The sequence below is a fragment of the Antennarius striatus genome, chromosome 8 (assembly GCF_040054535.1).
Source record: "Antennarius striatus isolate MH-2024 chromosome 8, ASM4005453v1, whole genome shotgun sequence".
In the NCBI taxonomy this organism is placed as follows: domain Eukaryota; kingdom Metazoa; phylum Chordata; class Actinopteri; order Lophiiformes; family Antennariidae; genus Antennarius; species Antennarius striatus.
In genome coordinates, this window is record NC_090783.1 from 25043417 (window position 1) to 25061988 (window position 18572).

The 18572-nt window shown below is 48.0% G+C and overlaps 1 protein-coding gene and 1 long non-coding RNA gene across 2 annotated transcripts in view; one reads left to right on the forward strand and one right to left on the reverse strand.

Annotated features, from left to right (window-relative positions):
- patl1 (PAT1 homolog 1, processing body mRNA decay factor) overlaps window positions 1-18159 on the forward strand; it is a 19901-nt gene extending 1742 nt beyond the window's left edge. The window contains exons 3-20 of the mRNA XM_068321391.1: window positions 1619-1822; window positions 2245-2502; window positions 3705-3793; window positions 4065-4145; window positions 5890-6090; window positions 6224-6325; window positions 6685-6771; window positions 9126-9346; window positions 10475-10619; window positions 11202-11319; window positions 11402-11499; window positions 12308-12367; window positions 12986-13131; window positions 14982-15141; window positions 16208-16333; window positions 17419-17510; window positions 17676-17825; window positions 17939-18159. Coding sequence (XP_068177492.1) covers window positions 1619-1822; window positions 2245-2502; window positions 3705-3793; window positions 4065-4145; window positions 5890-6090; window positions 6224-6325; window positions 6685-6771; window positions 9126-9346; window positions 10475-10619; window positions 11202-11319; window positions 11402-11499; window positions 12308-12367; window positions 12986-13131; window positions 14982-15141; window positions 16208-16333; window positions 17419-17510; window positions 17676-17825; window positions 17939-17960 — 2360 coding nt within the window. The 3' untranslated portion in view covers window positions 17961-18159. The remainder of the gene's footprint in view (window positions 1-1618; window positions 1823-2244; window positions 2503-3704; window positions 3794-4064; window positions 4146-5889; window positions 6091-6223; window positions 6326-6684; window positions 6772-9125; window positions 9347-10474; window positions 10620-11201; window positions 11320-11401; window positions 11500-12307; window positions 12368-12985; window positions 13132-14981; window positions 15142-16207; window positions 16334-17418; window positions 17511-17675; window positions 17826-17938) is intronic.
- LOC137600089 (uncharacterized) lies at window positions 9353-11406 on the reverse strand. The gene is made up of 3 exons (XR_011036905.1): window positions 11267-11406; window positions 10599-10818; window positions 9353-10526 (listed from the first exon to the last, which is right to left on the reverse strand). It is a non-coding gene; the product is annotated as an uncharacterized lncRNA (long non-coding RNA).
- Window positions 18160-18572: the final 413 nt, after the last annotated feature.

Below are 18572 nucleotides of genomic sequence, written 5' to 3' on the forward strand. Positions count from 1 at the left end.
CCCTCCAAAAAGTCTTGTTGAAATCAGGTGAATTGAAAAATGAACCCATGTCCCAGTGTTAAAAAAGAAGAAATGTGCCCAAACTGCCCCTTTACATACATGCCAACATTTTTAGTTGAATTCTGGTCTTGTCTTGTGTCTTCATTAACTTCTGTCATAATCTGCCCTGTTTTTTTCTGCCGATTAACAAATCAAGTAAAAACAAAGAACTTTCTTCATATTAACTAGTTGCAGTAAAGATTTCTTGGATGTGGTTTGTTGGGCTCTGCATCGACTTCCCTCATGACTGGTCAGGAGAGGAGGGGCCCAGCATCTCGGTCAGTAGGAGGGAGGAAGAGGGGCAGAGGTTCAAAGCGGGGGCTGTAGGAGGTTTCCACTGTCCTTGCTTAGCCAGTGTGTGTGGAATAGGATGATGGATCTTCAGGCAAACATATTTCCTCTTGGAGCACAACCATCCTTGTCTCATTTCCCTGACTGACACATGGCCGAAGCAGAAGGATCTACAACCCAATCCAGGGTGAAGGCTGCCTCTTAACATAAACCCTATAGTGAGACTATTTTACATGAATAAATACTAATTAGGCTAACCCTGTGTATTCTCGATGTTGAACTTCTATCAGCCTCCATAAAAAGTACTTATAAATGCTTGCGGAGAGCTCACTGATTTATTTGGTTCCAACATCCAAAGGTGTCCAGAGGGAAACAAATATCCAGCAACGTTTGGTTCCAGTCTAGTTATCTAACCCAAACTAGGGTATATTTATGGGCTCTGGTCTAGAGCTGGATGAGCTGAGCGAGGTGCTCACCTCATACGTTACCTTTGGTGAGGATCTCCGAGTTCCAAGGAGAACAATTTTTCCAAGTAATATGGGTGTCTAAGTCCATTAAGCATCATTAAGCAGTGACAAATCAATATAATAAGATATCACTGATAGTAGTCAGTTGCTAAAGCGAGATAAGCAGGAATTTAAATTTGCTAATAAGTTAAAACGTCGAGGCGGTTCTTGACCCGCGTTGGAAAGTGTCAGATTTGTTCTGGTCCTGCAGTCAGAAGATGGCCTGATTTCTTCCTTGGTAAGTGTGAGTTTGCTGGTGACCTGAACAGTTCTATCATCATTTCAAGTCTCAAGATGTTTGTCATTAACATTCTATTCACAGACCTACACCCCCACCACGTATGTTCATCACACCCACTGTTTCACACTCTCCAGAGGAGTGTCAAAGAGGAAAGGGCCCCGACCAGAACACCTTGGGGGTGGACTTCTGAAAAGCTGAAGACAGCAGCTGGCTGGCATGTAGAAGTCTGCCCCGGTGCCCCAGAGAGTCCCGGTGCCCAGTCAGGGTCCAAACCCACCCGTGACCTGTTGCGGAGAGGAACATACGAGCAGGGCTCTTTTCCATAAGTCAGAGCCATCCCAGCCCACTTCAGTTGGCTTACAGGGGGGTTGGGTTCAGGGCCTTGGGGGAAGAAATTAAGCTTGTTTTGCTTCCAGCTGAATACAGCCAATCATTCTAGCTGCTCGTCTTACAGACATTCATGAATTTAATGAAATGAACACTATAGAAGACGTATATGATCCATGAAAACCACCATATTGTGTGACTGCTCTGTTTGCAGATGACGACTGGCAGGAGGAACACAAACGCCTCGCTGAGCTGGACCAGAGGAATGGGTTGGGAGGAGGAATGGGAACAAAATCTAATTTTGGTGGAGCCCAGAACCCATCCACAACCCATGTCCCTTCCCCTGCCGTCCAACTGCCCCTTTCTTCTTCTCTCCATTCACTGAAGTTCTCGTCTTGCTCTGGACAACCCCCACAAGGTCAGTGGTATAATTACAGGAATATTGCTGATATCTGTAGGAGATACTGGTGTTTATTTTTATTGATTTCAGTTAAGGTTTCACTGTCCTAACCGACAGTCAGATTTTGAAGAGATTAAAATCAGGGTTAAAATTGTACCAGAAGCAGGGCTGGTCGCCATGTGAGTGAGCAGTTCTCCTGTTCAGAGCTGAGTGGTGCGGTGTGGAACTCCTCCAGACAAAGAAGAGAATACATGAAGTACGGATCCCTCTAGGTTCCGTACAGGAACTAAACCCCCACCCAGCCACTCAAGCTAGTTAGAGAAGTCTAATTATTTTTTTAATGCGGTATTGGCTATAATACTGTGTCAAAGGTAGCAGAGATGACATGGTCCGTGAGTTATCAAGGGGCCCTAATTGACTGGACACCCTTTTTGTTTCAGATGCAGAGGATCGAGCAGGTGGTGGCGATTTGGCTGAGTCCTTGACTAGACTCATCCTGGAGGCAGACCCTGCTATAACTGTGGTTGGGGCAGCTGAGATTCCCCGTGGGCCTCCCAACGCCTCAGGATCTGACCTACCTGCTCTGCAGGTGCAGGACCAAGCCAGAGTCTTGCCCCAGCCATCCATCATCCCACATCCCACCCAACCACACCAGCATCCCCATCAGCTCCAGCTGCTGCCGCGGCCCTCCACCTCAGGTGAGAACGGGGCAACACATTCTTGTAATGGCATCACCTTTTACCTCACGTCAACATGAACAGCCCTTAAATCTTGAGAGTAGAATTCACGTGACCGGACTTGTGTTTTCCAAGCTGGTGGCTTTTATCAATTTACAACCTGTCATTATAACCATGGTTTCTACACACTGTGGAATATGATTCCAGTCACATGGGTGACAAAGCACAAACAATATGGATGATTCCAGGAAGTTACCTTGATTCTGTTTTTAGATATATACGGTATATAAATTCTAAATCTAAACCATTCTGGAATGTTTTCATGGTGTCTGATGCAGCAGTGGAATCATGAACACTTTATTCCCATAATAGACTTTAAAGGGGTTGTCTTATGAAAAACACTTTTTTCAGGTCTGCATATACATAGTGGTCCTCCCTAAACCTAACCCTAATTTAACACTAAACCTAATCCTAATCCTAAACCTAACCCTAACCCTGCTTAACCATAAACCTAACTCCCTAACCCTACCAATTCTTATAATCCCAAAAACAAACGCTTCCTGCATCAATAAAAAGCCCTGATCCCTCCCCCAGATAAGGGCGTGGTCGTCCCCCAGGTGAAGATGTTCAGGCTAAGGTGTGTGCTAACCACCCTGATCAGAGCTACACACTGAAGGTTCCTCACAAGCTGGTGGAGTCAGCTAACTAGTTAGCTCTGCTGTGGTCTGTCTATGTGTAGCCTGCCTGTGTGTGTCCATGAATCCTCACAGCGGACACACACACATGGACACACACACATGGACACACACACATGGACACACACACATGGACACACACACATGGACACACACATGGACACACACATGGACACAAACGAAGAAACACTTACACAGAGAAACACTCACACACACACACAGACACGGACACACACAGACACGGACACACACAGACACGGACACACACACACGGACACACACACATAAACACACGGACACACACAAACACACACAGACGGACACACACGGACACACACACGGACACACAAACACACACGGACACACAAACACACACGGACACACAAACACACACGGACACACAAACACACACGGACACATAAACACACACGGACACACACGGACACACACTGACGGACACACACACATGGATACACACACACCCCTGTTGGACTGATGGATGTTCTGGTATACTCTGCTCCTCTCCAGGCCTTTCCTCTGGCCCCCCTCCTCCATCTATGCTCAGCTACCAGCAGCAGCAGCACCTGCTGCGGCGAGGGACCGCACCCATTGGCCAGGTAAGGGGTTCTAACGTGTCTGAGTCCAGACCGACTCATTTGAACGCTGTGGAGGACAGTCAAACAACGTTAGAGATGCCATAAATCACTGCTGGAGGTGTCGTTAGCCCGTCTCACACCGCTCATACAACAGTTACCAAAAAGGCCTGAATAACCTGAGGTTGTGTTTGTAGGTGTAAATGAATATTAATCTGCTGGAGCAGCTGATTCACTGCAGTAAAGGTTCTTAAACGTCAGCTGTGAAATGTGTTAATTAAATGTCTCTCGTTAGGTGAGCTCTGACAACATCTGGGAGAACACTCTGGGTTTTGGTCCTGTCAGCGTCACCCCTCGACTGGTTCCACACGTGGAGGTGAGGGACGCGTCTGTGTGGTTTGACAACGGGGTGCCACCGTGGGACAGTGTGGCTCAGTGTACCATGTTCACTCATCAGCTTATGGACGGTGCTGTAACTGAGGGAATGCAAAGTGAGACAGGTAGCATACAGGTAGGGTACATTGACAGTCCAATGGACAACGGTTTAACGGTGGTGCACTGGGTGGCGCTGTCGCCTCACGGCAACATGGGTCGGGTTCACGTCCCACTCTGTGTGGAATTTGCATGTTCTCCCCGTGTCTGCGTGGGTTCTCTCCGGGTTCTCCAGCTTCCTCCCCCCTCAGGAAACATGCAGCTTGCGTAAATGGATCATTCCAAAATTGCCAAAATGTGTGAGTGTGTGCATGAGTGGCTGTCTTTCCTGTGGCTCTGTGGTGCGCTGGAGTCGTGCTCGGAGTGTCCCCTGTCTTGAGCGTCAGCAACCCCAGTGACTCACACTTAGCAGAACAAGCGGTAGGCAGTGAATGAATGAATAGACAAAGGTTCATGTATGACACAGTGTTTCTCCGTTTCATTGCACCCACCACGCTGCTCTGGTGGGACTCTTTGTACATGAGCTTATGGTGTTCATGTGGCCTTAGGATCTCTGAGTGTAGGCCCATCAAACCTTGGACCACCAGGGCCGTGAACAAGAAACTGGGACTAGAAAGACACGGTTTGTGCTGCGGCATTCAGATGGACAGTCATTGACATGGAGGCCCCCCAGCTGAAGATACTCCAAGGACTTGATCTGGAAGAATGAACAGAAGCATTTAAAGTGTACTCTCACTGACAACGACATAACATGAGGGGAGACCTGCCAACGGCTGAGCCTGAATAATGCTGTAAAGACATGGAGGGAAGCCACACCCCCCACCGATGCTAATGTCTGAGAGCAGACCACCACAACACCCCAGAACAGGAACAGGAAGAAAGTCCTGAGACAGCAGAAACCCATTGACAGGGAATAGGAAGAAGTGATGTCACCAGACCTACCAGTGGTGGGTAACGGTGCAGGGGCGCCATTTGCTGTACAGGGACATCTGGACCCACCTTAAATTAGTGGTACCCAAATCCTGATGGGATGCATTGCTGAAGGTGTTTGAGAACAACATGCCTGAGGTCCTGCAGGACTCCAGCTTGGAGATAACTGGACGTAGTGTTGGTCAACATGCACCGAAGATGTTTAGCAGGGGTAGATGTGATTCCAGCTGATGGCTAAAGAAGTAAGACAGAAACACTGAGAAGATCCAAGGCAAGAAGGAGCAGCTGGACCGCCATGCCCCTTATTGGAGTAGGAGACCTACAGACTGGGACTCCAACAGATTCTTGAGAGAATACCTGGAGCCTCAGTCTGGAAGAGCACAGAACGAGGAACAGTTCAGATACTACACAGAACAACAACGTACAAACAACAATGTGCAACGAGGTTGGACCTGTGGTGAAGTAGCGTGAGGTACCCCGAGAGCCAGATCCGCTCCTGCAGTGGGCCTGAGGAGCCTTCAAGGGAGACGCCCCAACCACACGTTCTACACACTTTGTTCCACAGTAGCCTCGGGACCCTTCAGCAGTAAAAAATACAATGACATCAAGTAGCTTCCATCTGAGTCTGTTGCATTATGTATGACTTTGGTAAATATGTCCAATAGTGTCTGTTGCACTGGAGATGACAAAAAGCACAAGCAAGCTGCTGGAGTTTGAAGCTCCTCTTCATTTGTAATATTTTGTGCCTCCCCCTCCAGGACAGTCCGCTGATGTCTATCATCAAGGAGGTGGGGCTCCCCAAACGATCTCCTCAGTGCAGGAACGATGACGGTCAGGACTTGTCAGAGAGGGTCCCGCCTCCACGTTCTTCCTCTCCTGTGATTGGCTCCCCTCCGGTGAGAGCAGTGCCTATCGGGACCCCACCCAAGCAGCCCATGAGCCACGTCCTGAATCATCAGGTGAATGTTAACCGTGTGCTTGAGTCTGTGCCATGTAGTGATCCATGTCCTCTTCTGAGAACAAAGGGTTAACTGGATGTTCACACGCGTGTAGCTGCTGGTCAGGACTGAGCAGTGTGTTCACCCTGTCTAGATCCACCATCCCATGGCGGTCCATGTGAGGGCGCCAGTCCAGCACAGATACCCTCCTCCTTTCCCCGAGCGCCTGTCACCCAACACCCTCCTCAATATCGCCGTGAGTTCTTCCTCATCCTCTTCCTCTTCCTCATCCTCCTCCCTCGTGGTCTTTAGCTCAGCCCCCTGCTGAGCAGTGCTTTCTGTGAGATGCTGGTGACACTCTGGGTCATGGCTGAAAAGCACATGAGGTCATGGAGGGGGGGTTTCCTACAATTTGTGGTAGAACACGGGTCACGATGTGAGTCCAGAGGAGGTTCCAAAACCTTCAATGACATTCCATGTTCATGTTGTTCATAGAAGATAAACACTTGTTAAATATAATAATAACTACTCATTGTTCATTTAGTGATGACCTCATGAGAATCAAATTGAATTTCCCTTCAGGGCTGTGATATTTGTCCTATTACGTGTCTGTAGAACTCCCCCCTGTGCTGCAGCCCGTTCCCCCCTGGAGTTGGTCCAGTCCTGTCTCAGATTCAGCGGGCCCAGCTCCTCAACTCCCAGGTTGATGCTGCACACACACATTTAGGTTCAGGCCACACACTGTTTCTCAAGTAAAAACAAAAATACATACTAACGCTTGAAACAGTGGTTTGTGTAGCGGGGGTGGGGGGTCAAAATCGTTTTCATTGAGGGCCACATCAGCATAACGGCTGTCCTCAAAGGCAGCAGGTCCCCAACCTCTTCAACACCACGGACCCTCTTCATTTGCTCGATAATCGTTCATGACGCCTGGACGGCTGTAGTCTGTAAATCATCAGCAGTGGTTTGACAGTGACACCTGAAGTGTGTTCAGACGTCCGGTCTACTCTAGTTTGGTTTTCGTTTGGTCCCTAAAGAAAATCCCACTTCACAAAGACAGGAGGTTGGAAATGGAAGCAGGAATTAAGATACTTTTTAGGGCGATCTCAGGATAATCTACCTTGACTTTAATCCAGAACATTGGGGCAGTTGTGGGCGCTTAATTTAGGGGTAACTGCTGGTAACCTGTCACGTGACCCAGATCTGTCAAGTGGGACAGACACATGCATTCGTCTGTGTGTCATTCAGCACAGATGTCACTTTTCAAAATAAAACATCTTTGAGACTCCGAAATAAGTAAAACAGAAGTAATCAATCAATCAATCAAGTTTTATTTATATAGCGCTTAATCATGACAGCAGACATTTCAAAGCGCTTTAACAGACAGAGAAACCCAACTGAACCCTCCAGAGCAAGCATCAGAGACAGTGGCGGGGAAAAACTCCCTCCATGAGGAAGAAACTCCGGGCAGGACCCAGACTCTTTTGGGCGGCCATCCGCCTCGACCGGTTGGGTGGAAAAGAAATCAAAGGAAGACAAGAACAGCATCAGAGAGAGAGAGAGACAGAGAGAGAGTGAGACAGGCCAGAGAGAGACAGAGAGACAGAGAGAGAGAGACAGAGAGAGAGTGAGACAGGCCAGATAGAGACAGTATCAATATGGTTAAGGTTGCTAAAGTCAAGGCACAATTACAGCTGTGTGGATGACTGTATGGAGGAAGGAGGAGGAAAGGAAGCAGGACCCCAGCCGATGGATAGTTGAGGAGTGGTACTGGTGGGCTTGGAGGATAAGGTCCACAGAGGAAGGTCCGTGGCGGCTGGGCGGATGAGGGGTGGAAAAGTAAGATGACACCAAGGAAGACAGGCAGCAGGACCCCAGTCGATGGATAGGTGGGGGGTGATACTGGTGGATGGGAGGTGCAAGTCCACAGCAGATGGTCCACAGCAGATGGGTGGATGAGGGGTGGAACAGTATGGTGGCGCGGAGGAAAAAGGAAGCCGGACCCCAGCCGATAATTAGGTTAGGGGTGGTACTGGTGGGATGGGAAGAGCAGGTCCATAGCAGATGGGCGGATGAGGGTGAACCTGAGAAAAACCTGGGAGAACATAGAGCACAGAGACTCCAGGGAAGAAGAAGTGTAGATTATTTTTTCTTTCTGTGAGGCCCGGTACCAAATGACCCAAAGGGTCAGATGTAACTAATAAATGTAACTCAGTGTAACTACTCCTTAATGTAACTAATAAATGTAACTAAATATAACTCAGTGTAACGTAACTAAATGTAACTACTCCTTAATGTAACTAATAAATAACTAAATGTAACTCAGTGTAATGTAACTAAATGTAACTACTCCTTAATGTAACTAATAAATGTTACTAAATGTAACTCAGTGTAATGTAACTAAATATAACTACTCCTTAATGTAACTAATAAATGTAACAAAATATAACTCAGTGTAACGTAACTAAATGTAACTACTCCTTAATGTAACTAATAAATGTAACTAAATGTAACTCAGTGTAATGTAACTAAATGTAACTACTCCTTAATGTAACTAATAAATGTAACTCAGTGTAATGTAACTAAATATAACTACTCCTTAATGTAACTAATAAATGTAACTAAATCTAACTCAGTGTAATGTAACTAAATGTAACTACTCCTTAATGTAACTAATAAATGTAACTAAATCTAACTCAGTGTAATGTAACTAAATGTAACTACTCCTTAATGTTAAATAACTGAATTTCTGACTTATTCTAGTTCCAAACATTACAGTTAGACAGAAAAAACATGTTTGTTTGTTTCTCTGTTCTAACATAAATCCTTTTCATTTGTCAGGTTATTAAACCCACAGAACTCCATCAATCAAGGATCAAACTATCAATCAATAAAGAAAAATAACATCAGACACAAGTTAGGACATTAACTTTGTTCACAATGGGCTGAATTACTGCATTGTTGGAAATGTAGTTTTTAGTCAAAGCACACTTACCCTGTTTGTTTTTAGACTCTGACCTTTTCTGCCCTTTTGGGCCACTGGACTGTTTCTGCAGGTGGCTGGTTTTCCCCGCGGTAGTCCAGCACCTTCTTTGTTACCAGGTGGTGGTGGTTTCAGGCCCTTCTTTGGGGGCCCTCCTCCTCCACATGGTCACCGAATGGGCCTCCAAGCACCTCACGGTCCTTCCAACCACGTGCCACCCATCCGACACAACACCACCCACCTCCACCCTCAGCACCGTCGCATGCTTACTCAGCGCATGCAGAACAGGGCGTGGTAAGTTGAACTGTCATCCCAGCGACTGCCAGGGGTCCCAGCCCCCCCATCAGTGAAGCCTGTGTTCTTGAGGGGGGGGTGTTGAGCGAATGACCTGGACCACTTCCTTTAGGAGAAATTTAAATTCATCTGTATTGCATGTTTTGTGGGGAGAAAATGCAAAGTCCTAAAAGAACAGTGTCTGGTGTCAGATCCCAGAATGCACTGCATCCCTGTGCAGGTTCAGGTGTCATGACATGTTTTTCGTTCAGGAGCGGTGATGTCACATACAACAAGCCACTTGTTGGTGCTTCACTGCTGTTGGTGGCTGTTGATGCGTTTTTAACAGTTACTTTTTTTTGGGTTAGAGTGGTTCTTAAGTCGTAATGAAGTGGGGGTTAATGTAGTTCACAAGGTTTACACTCACTCTCAGGTGAGTTCAGTGATTATCCAGCTCCACTGCAGGGAGCATGGAACATTGTTCTAATAAAGCCGTAATGGTTTGACCACTGATATGAAGAATACAGCTACGGCGCTTCGTTCCTCAGTCTAGAACCAACAGGAAGTCATCTTCCGCACAGCTCTGAACACCTGTAGCTCCTCTGACAAGTAGGGCTGGGGCTCCTTCACACAATGTTCCACAGAAGAACAACAAAGGTATAATGAAGATGGAACCACACCTCATGAGGCATCTCTGAGCGTGAGGTGAAATGGCTGGAGATGCTGTTTTGTTGACTCCTGCGTTTGGCCCCACCTGGAGGAGAGCTAGTAGCAGTTAGCAGCTAATCCAGCCCAATCATGCCATCGTATCTGAGAGGCAGTAGCAGGTGCTGCTGCGCGTCACGCTGGTGAGGACAGTGGACCAGGTCTTAGCCCTGGACTTCATCATGTCTCTGAGGTTTCTACACGTCTGGGCAGAAGTCATTGATGTCAGCGCTGCTGTGGAATGCGTCGCCTCTTCTGCTCTTGTGCATGGAATGCAACGGGGCATTTCAAGTTACTCTGCAGACCATTTGTTCAGTGTAACAGACAACTTTGTAGAGAATGGAATTCACTTTTGGTTTGAGGGACGTTGGGGGGGGTGGTTCCTGTCATGAACAGTTTTGTGCGTGTCTGACGCGACCCATCTGTGGCTTCATGCCCCTGTAGTGACCGCGGTAGGACTGGGGGCGACCGACGCAGCAGGGACCCCTACAGCAACCTGATGACCCAGAAGGAGAAGGAATGGGTCACCAAGATCCAGATGATGCAGCTTCAGAGCACTGACCCCTACCTGGACGACTACTACTACCAGGTTGGTGACGACCTTCTCAGCGACATTCAGGTGTGCTTCTGTCGTCATGGTGTCGTGTAGCTGTCACTCTCTATCAGGCTGTTGTCACCCTGTCCGTAGCTTGGCTTGTTTAGAGCAGGAGTAAGTAAAGCCAACTGGATGTGGTACCCAGGCAACCACAGACTTAAGCCAACGTCTTTTGGTGGGATGGAGATGTTTTCTGTGGGAAGATGATTTAATGATGAGTCGTTTTCTGGAGCATGTCTTTCTAACCGTTCAATCTTCCTTTCCCAGGTTTCTACATGAATTAGTCACGATGAATAGTTGTTAGATGACTTCAGTGTCTGAAGGCTGCTCACCTTCTCCATAGTGGACCATGTACCTGGACTAATAGACGGGGATAGGTTTTATACTGGAGAGTTTTTTGACTCAATGGTTCGCGGATGTTCGGGGAAACGTTCACTTCTTGTTTAGAACGAGGTGATTCTGTAGAATCAGAGCTTACAGGGAGTTGTTGACCTAATTTCTAACATACTTGAGGATCAATGCCACTGCGTGTGTGTGTGTGTGTGTGTGTGTGTGTTTGTGTGTGAATACATGTAGAACTACTATGAAAAGATGGAGAAGCGTCAGGAAAGGGAGAGAGACAGCAGCAAGAAGGAACACACCACCAAACTGATCACTCCACAGGTGGCCAAGGTTGAACACTCCTACAGACCAGGTCAGTGACCTTCCAGCATGTCTGTGCTGCACAGCCCCCGATGGTGGGCACGCTGGACGTTCATGCGTGTTCCTGTCATCAGTTCAGTTTGCAGGTTCTCTGGGGAAGCTGACCGTCTCCAGCGTCAACAACCCCCGCAAGATGATCGATGCTGTGGTGACGACTCGCTCCGATGACGAGGTCTGTCTGCTAGTTTCATGGCGTCTTATGTCCTGACTGATTCCACACTGATCTCGGGGGGTGTGTCTTGTCAGACTTGGATGAGTTGAGGGCTTGTGAAGCTGCGTCACCATCACGTTAGAGCGTTAGACCCCTGCAGCGTGATTCCATCCTGTCAGCGCCACCTGGCAGTAAGACGGCCTGGTATTTCATCTGCAGTGCACAAAACATCACAGATGATGTGTTTGAAAAAGAAGAGAGCTGCGTGTATCCATAGCGACCACACCGCTCATTAACAAACAGCCTCAGCCTTTATTTACAGCCTGACAGATATCCACTGGCCCCAGCCAGGGGTTACGTTCAGCTGACATGGACCCTGATGAGAAATAATCCAGACATCAAGAGGAGAATATATCACTCATTACCAGCCCAGAGTGGACACACACACACACACACACACACACACACACACACACACACACACACACAGCAGCAACAGGTCAATACACTTGACGTACCTTTCATTACACGGCGTAAGCTTAGCTCCTTGGTGTTGTTAGCCAGTGATCTGTCATTGTCCGTGACGAATGTCTGGAAACTGTTTTTATTACAGCCTGTTGGTAATCATCTCTGGTCTCCACTGATGTCTATCCAATGTGCTGACTGTTTTTCTCTGCGATGCTCACCAGCCGGTCTCCTCGTGTTTCCACAATGAGCCACGAGTTACTAACAGTGAACGAGGAAGCAGCGCCACGCTCACTGCAGAGAAATCACGTTATATCATGAAAAGAAGAGTGTAAGCTCAGACTGTCACGTGTGTCCTTTCCAGGAGAAAAGAGAGAAGCAGGTTTGGAATCGGAGACGTCAGGTCCTTTACACGGTGGAGAAGGTAGGGCGGGTGAACGCACCCCACTTCTTTCTACTTTCACCTGTCTCATTGGAAAGTGTGTTTAACAGAAAACAAAAGCAGTTTGAGGTAACACAACATGGAATTTAAAACATAATTGTATGTAATAAAATCACCAGTGTGGAAAGGGCTCACCCCCCTGCACCGCCCTCTAGTGGCTGGAGCTCAGCCGTGACTCTTGGCTTTGAGAGGCTCATGGTGTCCGGGCCCCTCCACCACTTCATGTATTCATTCAGAGGTGTTTGTGGGCCTCGGCCCACAGGCCCACGGCCAGCATGTTCCTGTAATGTGACCGTGGCGCGTTAACCTGGTCCTGGAACTCACCAGAGCGAGGCTGGAGTACTTCCTCACCACTGCTTCTCCATAGATGTCACAGTGTCTTCTGGGGAGACTTCAGGCCCATGGACTGAGTGAACGAGGCTGGCTCGCTGCTGCCCCCTCAGACGCAGCCAGTTGTTCATGCAGTTGGCCTTTTACCTGATTCAGAACCAACACGTTCTTTTTTGTCAACTCTGGCTTAATGTGACAAGTGGTGAGCTGACATTTGTTCTCTTGCATCATCATCCTCAGGTGTATGTGACCTTCCTCTCTGTTGTGCAGATGTATAGTTTGCTGCTGGAGGTTCAAGACTTTGAGAAACGTTTCCTCCAGGCTCCAGAGGAGGACAGGGAGACTCTGCTGGAGAAGCATAAAGCCAACACCATGCAGCTGTGCACCTGTCTGAGGGAGAAGGAGTGGGAGGAAAGGTAGGGTGGAGAGCAACACCTGGTCCTCAGCAGCGCCACCAACTGTCTGTCTCTATATATCCAGTAAATACACTAATCCCTCGCTTATTTGGACTTCAAGATGCACGCCTTCACTACATCGGGGATTTGTAGTGGGTAGTCACGTGACACCGTACACGCATTCTATTGGCTGACAGCATCCGTGTGTGCACGGCGGTCAGAGACTCACGGAACGCAGCGCGCTTCCATGTATTAAAGAAACACTTTTCTTTAATTCCAAACTGTTTTAAACAGAGTGTGGGAAAAGGTAATACAGATATAAGATGTTTAATATCAGGATGACCGCGACACAGAGCAGCAGCTGAGCCTCGCCTCTGATTGGATGACCAATCAATCAAAACAAGATTTAATTAGTCAAAGAAGACGGAGCTTAAATATCTGCTTTGAACTCAGGTCAGGAAATAACCCGCCCTGTTCAAACTGAGCGCTCCACTCGTCATGACTTAGTTTTTAATGTCAGGCTGTGAATTTAATGGCAAATACACCACTCTGACTCGTAGAACTGACTTTAATGTCGGTGCCTCACCGCCGTGAACCTCACCGCACGTCACTGGTTCATAAACGTTTAAATTACCAGAAATAATAAAATGGTTTGTCACTATGTCGCCAAATTTTGTTTTTTGCTAGTGTTCCTAGAACGCATTAACGAGTAACGAAGGATCACTGTTTATAATGTGTAATAGTGTGATTTAATAGTATACATAATTGAGATATGTAATAGTAGATATTGTAGGGTGATAATACAACAGTGATTTTATGTATACACACTAATAATGTGATTTAATAGTATATATAGTGACTGAGCAGCGTTAGTATTTACAACACCTGTGATTTTACAAGTTCTCCCACCTAGAAAATAGGGAGAGGTCTGAAATGATCATCAATCTTTTTCCACTGTTAGACACATAATGTAAAAAAAATCTGGAAATCACATCATATGATTTTTCAATGATTTGTGTTACTGGGGCTTATAATAATTAGTACCCATGAGAATCAGCAATAATTACGACTCTCAAAGAACTGTCAGTCCACCTGCTACTGGGGTGAAGTCCACCTTTACCCCAGGACAAACCACCGACCCACCCCCCTTTGGAGCACATTAATGTCACCCGTGCCCCCCCCCACAGTCAGTCCCAATCCAGCTGCTGCCAACGGGAAGACCAGAGAGCTTTGTAAAGCCACCAGAGACACGGCTGGAAAAGGCTGTGGGGCACAAGGGAAGCAGCTGGTCAGCTACACGCCGGCGCTGCTGGATGGCCTGAGGAGAGCTGGAGCCCCAGTGTGGAGGCTGCTGTCAGTAGAACACCACGGCTAGTGGATTAGAGTTGTTACACAGAAGGGTCCCGCTGTTGAAGTCAGTCTAAAGATCACCAGGGACCCCCTGAAGGATCCAGAGGGGTCATGGGAGGAAGTCATGAGGTCAGATGGGACTTCTGCACTAAATATGAGCACTGATTTTAGCACTGATTTTCTCATGGGTGCAAATATGTAACAAATAAACAGTAACGAACAAACAAATCATTATAAATCATACGATGTGATTTTCCGGATGTTTTTTTTAGATTAACAGTGGAGATGCGTCTGTGATGATCATCTCAGACCTCTCCCTATTTACTATGTGGGAGAACTTGTAAAATCACAAGGGGTGTAAATACTTGTGCTCCTTGAGTGTGAAATATAAAGTAGTGATACATGACAGTGATATATAATAGTATATATAATTATAGTATAAATGTGATATAATTAGTATGTGAAGATATAAGAAATTCAAATAAAAGGTGATGACCGGTTGTATTTTTTTTTTTCATCAGAGTGAGTGACGAGCAGTGTGTGATGATCATGTCAGTGAGGAAGGGCAAACGACTCATCTCTCGGCTCCTCCCCCTTTTGCCATCACCTCAGGCCACCGCCGTTGTCATGGCGATTGCCCGCAACCTTCCAGCTCTTGCCAAGAAGGACAAACAGGATCAGGTACTCCATTCAAGTTACAGCAGGCTGTTGGCTCCAGACTCACGCTTGGTTCAAGTCTCAGTGGAACAACAGGGACTTGGGGGGGGGTTAAGGTTTGGGCGCTCCAGACTCAAACTGGTACAGGAACAGGACTGACCCTTACTAGCGGGATGTGACTCTGTTGATTTGACCTGTGGGGACTAGTTAGGTTACTGAGTAAAGTTGGGATGTTTGGGGTCAGGTGTTTCTTTTCTGCTGCCAATGTCAAACTTGTTTAAAGTTTTCTGTGGGGGTCGATCGCTGATGAAATCAATCAACCTTTATATAGCGTTTAATCCCATCAGCAGACGTTCCAAAGCGCTTTAACAGACAGAAACCCAACAGAACCTCCAGAACATCAGAGACAGGGGGGGGAGAAACTCCCTCATTGAGGAAGAAACTCCGGACAGGACAGACTCTGGAGGGCGGGGCCAGACTCTGTAGGGTGGTCATCCACATTGACCGGTTGGGTGTAAAGTGAGGATAGAGACAGACAGATAGAATTTTCAGTCTATATTGTGGTCTAGCTGCTGCATTGGGGGGGGGGTTTCCAGGCCTTTGGATTTCCTGCCTTCCATGCGTGTTCCCCACCTGTCGAGCAGAAACACTAAGACAGCGGCAGTATCTTGCAAACAAAAAGTCTAATTAAACATTAGCAGCAAAATTAAAGGAAAGAAAGAGAAGTAACAGAAACTCCAAAGTAATTAAAGTAACTAAAGTAATTAATTAATAACTCCCTCCAACGGGAGAGAAAATCCCCCCAACAGTTTGGACCAATAGCAGCTCAACTAGTAGAATCTGTGTTTTTAATTGTAGGCTCTATCAGAGAGGGGAGGTTTAGTCTACTCTTCAATAAGATAAGGGGGTCTGAAGGTCCTCCAACACTGTTCCACCGTGCTTACCAGCTAGCTGGCAGTGACGACACCGTGCTAACCAGCTAGCTGGCAGTGACGACACCGTGCTAACCAGCTAGCTGGCAGTGACGACACCGTGCTAACCAGCTAGCTGGCAGTGACGACACCGTGCTAACAGCGACCTTATCTTTCAGGTGTTGTGCTGGCTCGTGGAGCCAGTTTCTGCAGTGATCCAATCATTGTCAAGCTCCGCCCTCACAGACCTGCTCCAGGAGCTTCAGGACAACGATGGCCAGCTGGCCAAAGTACTGCTGAACAAGGTACGCCAGCACTCAGACCTGCACACGGGCGCCCCACCAGCAGGGGGCTCCTGTGTCACCGGGTGCATGTGGCCGTTAGCTGAGTAAGGAGACGGGCTCGTCATGCTGTTGGTCTGAGCAGGGGCAGGTCATGGACCCCCCATGTGTCTTCACATGCCAATGTTGGGGTCCCAGTGTGACTTTCAGAAATTTTTTATTTTTTATTTTTTTATTTTATATACTGGTTTGATCCCCGAAGGGAAATTAAGAAAGCACACTCTAGCTACTGATTACAAACGCATGCATACATATTTGTGGGTACAGGCCCCTGTATCACACACACACACAAAGGGGCCTGTAGGCATGCAGGGGAGGTAGAGTGGCAGGCAGCTCCTTCTTGGTGCGCCTCAAATGAGCAATTTGTAAAGGGGACGGCACCTTGCTCAAGGGTGCCTCGGCAGTGCTCCGGAGATGAGCTGACACCTCCCACTGTTAGCTCACCTCCGGGTATTTTTGGGGGGGCGGGAGCGGGAATCGAACCGCCGATCTTAAATCATAGGACGACCCGCTCTACCGCCCGCTTTACCACTGAGCCACTGCCGATTAAGGTTCAAGATCAGATTGGGAATTCTGGGAGTTTGAGTGAAACCATTAAAGCACTGTACTGGAAGTCAGAGCTGCCGTCTGTTGGAGCTTCCTGCCATTTAGTTATCTAGTTAAACTGATCCTGAATTAAACACATGGGTTCAGTTGATCCTACACGTTTGTCTAAGGTTAAAACATCTCCTACCTCTGAAGTCTGTTCTGGTTCAATCAGGGGCTTCACCTGAAAGTTAGCTTGACCCAGACCTTCCCACAAACCCAGCATGTTTCCACGGCAACTGATGTCAGACCAGGTTGATCTTCCTTTGTGGAACAATCAAGACACGATGAGCCCGTCTCACCACAACGAGGCGTCTGGGGGCGACCCTCGTGTCCATCGGGCAGGGGTCGCTTCACTGCTGCGTCCGGCGGGCGGGGGTCGCTTCACTGCTGCGTCTGGCTGGGGGGTGGCGTCAGAGGCCCCTCTCGTACTCACACCCCCCCCCCCCGTGCTTGTCTTCCAGTTTGGGGTGACGCTGCTCTACCTGGTCCTGAATGAGGGGGAGAGGATGCACGGCGCCCAGCCCAGCTGCCAGCTGATGGACGACAATAGATGGTGAGCTGTTGTCGTGACAACCACGCAACTACTTTCTATGGCGGTGTTCACTGCTACAGGAAGGACTGGACCCGTATTCACTGACGTGTTCGGGGTTCAGCCCCCGGTGGCTGTGAGGTTGCTTTTCTTGTGTTTTTAATCATCCTCAATTTGATCCCCGTTCAGGACTGAGTTGGTGTTTTCCGTGACGAGGGGGCTGCTCAGTGTCCCCTCTTCATCGCTGGCGTCCCCCCTTGTCCTACCCCCCAACCTGCTCCCCCTCCTGTCGCGCTACGTCGACCGGCCCACACTGGAGCTGCTGCAGGAGAAGCTCAAGTGAGTCTCCTGTCTCTCTCTCTCACACACACGCACGCACGCACGCACGCACGCGCACACACACACACACACACACACACACCACGGTAATAACTGTTCTGTGCCCTCTGCAGGATTTCTGCTTCGTCCAGGTAGAACCTCCAGTAGACGTGACGACCGTCGCCCACTGATCCATGCAGAGTTTCTTTTCCCGTGTGTGTGTGTGTGTGTGTGTGTGTACGTACAACACTGAGTGAATGAGTCCAATTGATAAAAAAATCTGCATTTTTAAGTATCTTATTACAATTATTCCTGTGATGTACCTTCAAATTAAAAGTATTTCTATTCTATGAAACGTGGACCGGCTTCCTTCACACATTCAGACTTTCCTCGCGGTCTTCGACCTGAGTCTGGTCAGTTTGAAGGTTCTGCAGGGTCTCTTCCTGGAGTTGGTTGGACCCACCCCCCCATAGTGCTCGTCCCACCACAGGGACCGTGTGGGTGTTGACCTGCCAGACTTGTTCCTGTTTTCGTTCCTTCTTCCTGATGTTGCTGTCAGCTGGTGACCTCAGGCCTATCACGGTTGCCCCTTTAAGGTTCTATATGATTCGTGATGACCACTGGCCTCACATGGAGTTGGACTCACCTAAAACAGTCCTGACCTGAGGCATGGACTCCTCCAGACCTGTGAAGGTGGGCTGTGGTATGAAAACCACGATCTCAGTCCTGTAAACTGCGAGGTGGGGGCCGCCCTGGATCAGGCTTGTG